The sequence below is a fragment of the Chelonoidis abingdonii genome, chromosome 4 (genome assembly GCF_003597395.2).
Source record: "Chelonoidis abingdonii isolate Lonesome George chromosome 4, CheloAbing_2.0, whole genome shotgun sequence".
NCBI classification, from domain to species: Eukaryota; Metazoa; Chordata; order Testudines; family Testudinidae; genus Chelonoidis; species Chelonoidis abingdonii.
This window is the reverse complement of record NC_133772.1, coordinates 2,325,920-2,334,271: the sequence shown is the minus strand read 5'-3', so window position 1 is coordinate 2,334,271 and position 8,352 is coordinate 2,325,920. Positions and strand designations below refer to the sequence as shown.

General features: G+C 53.2%; 1 protein-coding gene across 1 annotated transcript in view; it reads right to left on the bottom strand.

Moving 5' to 3' along the window:
* Positions 1 to 347: 347 nt before the first annotated feature.
* LOC116816160 (nuclear factor 7, brain-like) overlaps positions 348 to 8,352 on the bottom strand; it is a 19,127-nt gene continuing 11,122 nt past the window's right edge. Inside the window, exons 2-7 of the mRNA XM_032765184.2 lie at positions 6,816 to 7,636; positions 6,150 to 6,245; positions 4,540 to 4,773; positions 4,023 to 4,045; positions 3,784 to 3,908; positions 348 to 3,334 (exon numbers count right to left, since the gene is read on the bottom strand). Of these exons, the coding sequence (XP_032621075.1) occupies positions 2,793 to 3,334; positions 3,784 to 3,908; positions 4,023 to 4,045; positions 4,540 to 4,773; positions 6,150 to 6,245; positions 6,816 to 7,229 (1,434 nt within the window). The 5' untranslated portion in view covers positions 7,230 to 7,636 and the 3' untranslated portion in view covers positions 348 to 2,792. The remainder of the gene's footprint in view (positions 3,335 to 3,783; positions 3,909 to 4,022; positions 4,046 to 4,539; positions 4,774 to 6,149; positions 6,246 to 6,815; positions 7,637 to 8,352) is intronic.

Below are 8,352 nucleotides of genomic sequence, written 5' to 3'. Positions count from 1 at the left end.
CCGTTTTGATTTTTTTCTGGCTTAAAACGAACGGATCTGGGTTTTTTTTGTAACATAATGAGCCTTTGCCCTGATGGATCCAACCAAACAAATCACCATTTTGAACATAAACCACAGGCTTTTATTTTATTTTGATCCCACTGAAGTCGTTTGATGCCACCTGCCACATTTAAGCCATTATCTGATCAAAACTAGAAGAAAGTTCGTACTGATAGAACAAGGAAAGATTTTGACATTTCCATTTTTTCACCCAGAAAATGGCGGTAGGTTTTTTTTAAACACAAAGTGAAATATTTTCACTTTTTCTGGTGGAAGCTGAATGGAAAAGATTTTTGTAACGAAGTGAAATGATTTAACTTTTTATTGAAACTAAGTGAAATCCTCCTATTTCCATCAAATTAAATAGTTGATTTTCCTCATTGTAACGAAGTGAAAATTGTAATTACGAAAAAGGGAAACGTTTATTGATCGCAAATGAAAGAAAACCATCTTTTGAATTAACTGAAATTTCAGCTTTCTCCAATTCAAAGCAATTTTCATTAGGACTCCAATCAACATGAAGTGCAGTTCAGATTTTTGGGTTTTTTTTTGGTAAAGATTCACAATATGTTGAATTTGTTTGATGGAAAAATCAATCGCTTTAGCCAGAGCAGACATTTTCTTGCAAAAAAAAAAAAAATCAGTTTAGATGAAGACATTTTTTGCTGGGAAATCTTTCTGCACAAACCATTTGGGCCAGGGTGAAAAGAGACAGCCACTGCCCCTAAAAGCTCACAGTCTAAATAGACAAAGGCAGGATCATCCCCCCATTTTACACATGAGGAAACTGAGGCCCAAACTGATTCAGTGACTCCACAGAGGTCACATGCGGAGTCTGTGACAAAGCCAGGGACAAAACCCAGGTGTTCCGACACTCAGTCCCCACTAGACCCTGCTTCCCTCCCAGAGCTGGGGATAGAACCCAGGAGTCCTGGTTCACAGCCACCTCTCCCCTGACTCTGACCTACTTGACTCCACTGCCGTCCACCTACAGACAGAACAAAAGTTGGGCAAGGAGCGGCTTTTCCATTGAGCAGGAAACACCAAGATTTCAAAAACATTTCAGTTCCCCCCAAATTCTTTTATTTTGAATTTTTTTTGAGAAATGACGTGGGGGGGGGGGAAATCACTTTGCAGCAATCAAAATATTATGGTCCGATTTCAACCTTTACCAAAAATTATTTCCTATAAAGAGTTATGTATAGTTATATTAATAGACAATTGTTTATATACTTTTTAAAAAAGCCAGTCTATGAAATATTGTATACAAAATATTCATTGTGTAAGTATACGTATAGCAGGATATTTAAATATTCTAGATAGCACATAATCGTCTAAGTTTAATTTTGACAAATTTATATTCTATGAATATTCAGCTTGGGAGAACTAGATTTGTAATTTATAATTTGGACAGATATTGATGTTTATTTTTAACCTTTTTATTTTTTTTTTATCAATTTAAACTTGCTCAGTTGCAGGAAATTCGGGGAGTGTCAGCTAATTATCTAATGATCTTCTCTAAAGTTCGCAAGCCACATTTGTCTTTGATTATCTGTCCAGTTCAGTGATTACTAACGGAAATATTTTTTGGTCAGTTTGGGGGCGCGGACAGTGAAATTGACGTTGACGGATACAAATGAGCCGATACAAATCTGATCCTTCCGAGCCTAACGAGTGTAAGGCTGATAACGATGACAAATGTAAAATTCAAAAAAATCAAAACGAAACATCGCATTGAAGCAAAAAACCCAAAATGCCCTGATGTGATTCTCCCCTGCCTGCCAGTCCCTCCTCCCCGAAATGTCATCGATGGCATTTTTTCCCTTCACGAACATGCTCCATATTTGGAAAATTTCCCGCGACCTCTAGGCAGAACCCAGGAGCCCTGGCTCCCACGCGGGTACCTTTAACGCAAGTGCATCTTTGCCTCTTATCACCCACCCACCGATTATGGAGCATAGAGCAGCATAGAGATCTGTCTCCTGTGAGGATCCAGCACGTGTCTGTGGCATTGTTTCAGATGATCCAGGGCCTAGCGCCAGGATGCCACCGTGACCCCATCCACTCTTGACTGAAAACTTGCCAGGGATGGAGAATCCACCACAGCCCTTGGGAAATTGTTTCCATGGTGAATTCCCCTTCGTGTTACAAATTTGTACCTGATTACCCCTCTGAACCTAACAGCCAGTGGATCGTGTTAGACCTTTCTCTGCTAGACTGAAGAGCCCACAATCATGTCCATTCCCCATGGAGGTACTTGTTGCCCATGATCTAGTCAGCCCGTGGCCTTCTCTTTGTTCCTCTAAACCCCTTGAGCTCTGGGAGTCTCTTATGCTAAGGCAGGTTGTCCAATCCTTTAATCCTGGTTCTTCTCTGACCCCCTCTCCAGTCGATCCACGTCCTTCTCAAGTAGTGGGCACCAGAACTGGACACAGGACCCCAGCCATGGTCGCACCAGGGCCAAATAAACCTCTCGGCTCCTATTTGCCGTTCCCCTGTTTGTGCAACCCAGGATCACACTAGTTGGATCTTTAGGCAGCCTGGCAGGATACAGTCTGGCCTTGCGCTCGGCTCCTTCTTGCTTTGGAGAACCAAACAGCTGGGGTTGATGGGTTTGAGAGTTTTTTTCGACGTGTAAGGTGGTGCTTATAAAGCCACTGGCTGGCTCCGGGGGGCAGGGAATGGGGCACGGGGCCTCTCCCCTCTAGGGGCCTGTGGCTCCGATCCGGCCCCAGGGCATAGGACTGGCTGGCTCAGGGCAAGGGGCAGATTTTCAGGGGCGTAGTGTTCCCCCCCGAATCGTAGAGCCCGGGGCAGAAATAGGGATACACACTCTCTGCAAACTGAGCGCTGAACGTATAGAGATGGGCCATGCCCCGGGCATCGTAGAAGGAAACCTGGCCCCCTTCGTAGTCCAGGTACACTCCAATCCTGTGGGGCAGGGCCTGGGGGCGGAGCACCATTGGGGGCATGTCCTTGGCCATGAGCTCGGCCCCGCCCCGGAGTCGAATGACCCAGAATCCCTTGCTGGGGGAGGCGTGGATCTTCCCTTTGCGGCTGATGGAGGCGTGGACCACGCCCAGCGTCCACGCCGGCTTCTCCCCGACCTCCACCTCCCAGTAGTGCCTCCCGGAGGCGAACGCCCCCGCGCCCAGCACGGCCACGCAGAAATCGAAGCGGGCAGGAGTGTCGGGGAGGGGCCGGTGGAGGTGGCCGTCCTGGACCCGGGTGTGATCCTCCGAGAGAACCAGGCAGGGATGAGCCGTGGCGGGATCCAGCGTCACCAGTGGGAGATCTGGGGAAGGAAATGGAGAAGGGGGGAAGGGGCAGGGTTGGTTTAACAAAGGACCCCTCCGTTGAGCCCCTGCTCTACTCCCTGCAGCACAGCGCCCCCTAGTGCCGCACTGGGGCACTGGGGCCGGCCCTGACTGCCCGGGGAGAGCGCCCCCTGCTGATCCCACCCTGCTCCCTGCAGCACAGCGCCCCCTTGTGCCCCTCTGGGGCATGGGGACCAGCCCTGACTGCCAGGGGAGAGCGCCCCCCGCTGATCCCGCCCCGCTCCCTGCAGCACAGCGCCCCCTTGTGCCCCTCTGGGGCATGGGGACCAGCCCTGACTGCCAGGTGAGAGCGCCCCCTACTGAGCTCTGCTCCCTGCAGCACAGCGCCCCCTAGTGCTGCACTGGGGCATTGGGGCCAGCCCTGACTGCCAAGGGAGAGCGCCCCCTGCTGAAACCCATCTCTTACCTATGTTGAGGATCGATTTCATGTCCTTCCAGGCAGTATACTGGATCGGCCCTTTGAATTGCCCCAGAGTCTGTGATAGGGACCCCGTATTCGACCCACAAGGGGTAGCCAGTTGCTGCTTCACCCTATGTAAGAGGGAAGAACCTCCACCCCCACCCCCCATAGCGTGTGTTAGCGAGCAATGATGGAGGTGTGGGGGGAATCAGGGAATGAAGCTGCTTCTGCACTAGCAGACTTACCAGTCCAGGGAGGATTTTATGTCCTACGAGGGGACGGACATGGAGAGAGAGAGACAAGGAATTAGTATAGTTCTGTCTCTAAGACACTGTGGGGCGCTGGGACTGGCTGGCTCAGTGGGGTGGGGAATGAGACATGGGGTCTTTCCCCTCTAGGGGGCGCCGACTCCCATCCAGCCCCCTGGTAGGGGACAGGCTGGCTCAGGGGAGTGGGGAATGAGACACGGGGTCTTTCCCCTCTAGGGGGCGCTGACTCCCATCCAGCCCCATGGTAGGGGACTGGCTGGCCCAGGGGGGTGGGGAATGAGAGACGGGGTCTTTCCCCTCTAGGGGGCGCCGACTTCCATCCAGCCCAATAGCAGGGGACTGGCTGGCTCAGGGGGGTGGGGAATGAGACATGGGGTCTTTCCCCTCTAGGGGGCGCCGACTCCCATCCGGCCCCATGGTGGGGGACTGGCTGGCTCAGCGGGGTGGGGAATGAGACGCAGGGTCTCTCCCCTCTAGGGGGCGCTGCACTCACTGTCAGGAACTCCATGGTGTTCTGCTGGGACCGGTGGGTCTGGGCATCTGTGAGAATCTCCTGGGCTGCCTGGCATTTCCCCGCCAGCTCCTGCAGGTTCCTCTGCATTGCTCGCAGCTGGGCTCTGCCCGCCCGCCGCAGCCTCTCCTGCCACTCCTCCTCCCGGGCTGCCAGCCAGCCCCGCAGCTTCCCGAACTCCGTGGTGATGTGATCCTCCAGGCTGAGCACCGTCGCCTGCAAAACACCCCCTAGGTACCCTCTAGCATCTCCTGAGCTAATACTGCAGGTACTGGAGCTAATACTCCCTGGGACCCAGCATCCCTTGGGCTAATACTCCCAGGTACCTCCCAGGATCCTTCTATAGCTAATACTCTCTGGGGTGCAGCTTCTGTCCGGCTAATACTCCCTGGTACCCAGCATTTCATGAACTAATACCCCCGACATCCTTCTACAGCTAATATGCCCTGGTACCTAGCATTGCTCCAGCTACTTGAGTACCCAACAACTTTCTAGAGCTAATGCTCCCGGGTACCTACCATCTGTGTATAGCGAACATCCCCGGGTACTCAGGTACCCAATATCTCCATATAGCAAATACTCCCAGGTACTGCTACCTGTGCATAGTGAATACCTCCAGGTACTCAGGTACCTAGCATCTCCATTATAGTGAATACTTCCAGGTACCTACCATCTGTGAACAGCAAACACCCCCGGGTACTCAGGTACCCAATATCCCCATATAGCTAATACTCCCAGGTACCTACCATCTGTGTATAGCGAACATCCTCGGGTACTCAGGTACCCAATATCCCCATATAGCTAATACTCCCAGGTACCTACCATTTTTGTATAGTGAATATCCTCTGGTACTCAGGTACCCAATATCCCCATATAGCTAATACTCCCAGGTACCTACCATCTATGCATAGTGAATACCCCCAGGTACTCAGGTACCTATTATCTCCATATAGCTAATACTCCCAGGTACCTACCATCTATGCATAGTGAATACCCCCAGGTACTCAGGTACCTAGCATCTCCATATAGCTAATACTCCCAGGTACCTACCATCTGTGCATAGCAAATACCCTCAGGTACTCAGGTACCCAAATCTCCATATAGCTAATATTCCCAGATACCTACCATCTGTGAATAACAAACACCACCAGGTACTCAGGCACCCAATATCTCCATATAGCAAATACTCCCAGGTACCTACCATGTGTGCATAGCGAACACCCCCAGGTACTTAGATACCTAGTATCTCCATATAGCAAATACTTTCAGATAATCAGAAATTAACTTCACTATACACAAGTACCTCACATTCTCTCCAAGCTATGGTAAGACTCAAGGTACCCCACCCCCAACCCTGCCCTTACTAGGGTGACCAGATGTCCTGATTTTATAGGGACAGTTCCAATACTCAGGGCTTTTTCTTACATACCTGCCTATTACTCCCCACCCCCAGTCCTGATTTTTCACACTTGCTATCTGGTCACCCACTCAGCTGTGCTGTCCCCCAGAGGGCTGCCTGCCTCCTCCCCAGAGTCTCTCAGGTGGAGGAGTCAGGCATCCCGCCCTTCCTGGATCTACCCAGCTCCAGGTACCTGGTGGTTCCAAATCCTCTCTTCCTCCTCCGTCTTCAGCTTCAGGAGCCGAGCGAGGCTGGACTCCAGCTGGGCTATGGCTGAGGGCAGCTCCTCCTACAGGGTAGCAAACAGGCTGGAGGTGAGGGTGGGGGATCACAGGCCAGTGCCCCCAGCTCCAACCCACCAGAGCCCACTCTCCAAGCGGTGCACAGAATCCAGGAGTCCTGGCTCCCAGCTCCCCCCGACTAGACCCTGCTCCCCTCCCAGAGCAGGGGAAAGATCCCAGGAGTCCTGACTCCCAGCTCCCCAGGCTCTAACCCACCAGACCCTAATCCTCTCCCTGAGTCGGAGAGAGACCCAGGAGTCCTGGCTCCCAGCCCCCCTGCTCTAACCACCAGCCCCTACTCCTCTCCCAGAGCTGGGGAGAGAACCCAGGAGTCCTGGCTCCCAGCCCCCCTGCTCTAACCACTAGACCCCACTCCCCTCCAAGAGCTGAGGATAGAACCCAGGAGTCCTGGCTCCCAGCCCCCCCTGCTGTGACCCACCAGCCCCCACGTTCTCTTCCCAGAGCTGGGGATAGAACCCAGGAGTCCTGGCTCCCAGCTCCCACTGCTCTAACCACTAGACCCCACTCCCCTCCCAGAGCGGGGGACAGAACCCAGGAGTCCTGCTTCCCAGTCTCACCTGATGCTGCCCAGTGGCCTGGTGGATGGGGAGGAACTGGAGGTTTTCGTATGAGGCTGGTTCCCTGCAGAGCTCACCAGTGAATGCCCCACCTGCCACCCTCCGGGGTTCGCTGTGCTCCTGGCACCTGCCCCCTGGGTGCGCCCCCTCCCCTGCCCCACCAGGGCTCAGCCCCCTGGCCTGGTCGATCAGCTTCCCCAGCAGCCTGCAGGGGGCATATCTCCTGTCGGGGCACGGCTCCCGGCATTCAGGGCAGGCAGGGGGGACACCCAGGGTGCCCCACGTTGTCTCGATGCAGCCCTGGCAGTAGACATGGCCACAGGGTAGGGTGACGGGATCCTTCAGCCAGTCCAGGCACACGGGGCAGGAGAATTCCTCAGAGAGAGACCCCAACTGGGGGGCAGGAGAGGCCATAGGGGGCAGATCCTGGCTCCCAGCCCCCCTGCTCTAACCAGTAGACCCCACTGCCCTCCCTGAGCCGGGGGGAGAAGCCAGGAGCTGCTGTGCCTGTGTGCTCTGCAGCGAGGCCCAGGGAAAGGTGCGGCACGGGTTACATTTGCTCTGCTCATGAGTTTATCACTCACAGGGCGTGGGCCTGAGATCTCTGCTCAACACACCCAGCCAGTGAGAGATGCTCAGAGATAGACACAGAGTCCCAGCCAAAACACACCCACACCCACACTCACAGCCAGAATCTCTCTCTCTTTCACACACACACAAACACACACACTAACAGCCAGAATCTCTCTCTCTCACACACACACGCTAACAGCCAGAATCTCTCTCACACACACACATGCTAACAGCCAGAATCTCTCTCTCTCACACACACACCACGCTAAACAGCCAGAATCTCTCTCAATACACACACACTAACAGCCAGAATCTCTTCTCTCTCACACACAACACGCTAACAGCCAGATCTTCTCTCTTCTCTTCAACACACACACGGCTAAACACGGACTCTCTCTCTCTCTCTCACACACACAACGTAACAGCCAGACGCTCTCTCTCTCTCTCTCACACAACACACTAACAGCCAGGACTCTCTCTCTCTCTCTTCACACACACACAAAACGGCTAACAGCCAGAATCTCTCTCTCTCTCTTCTCTCTCTCACACACACACGACTAACAGCCAGAATCTTTCTCCTCTCTCTCTCACATACACAACAGGCAGCCAGAAACATGGACATGCCAAACATGCTTGCCTAATGTCGGCTCTTCTGTCTCCGTCACTGGTTTCTCACACACTATATCCAGCCAAGAGTACACCCCCCACCCCTCGAGGCAGGTGATGGCAGAGAAAGCGGCACACCCGCAGCGCAGCCCAGCACTCGCTGTCCTTGGCAGCCCCGGCAAAACCAGAAAGCCAAGGGGGGGGTGGGTCTGGTGGGATAAGAGTTATTGACCAACGCAGACTTCTAGGGGGTAGGGTGCAGGTGTGCAGTTGGTTTCGGGACATGGAACGCCCCCAGCGAAAGGGGACCTGGTGGCTCTGGGCAGCCACTGTCTGACGGGCCGTTAAAGTCTGTTGC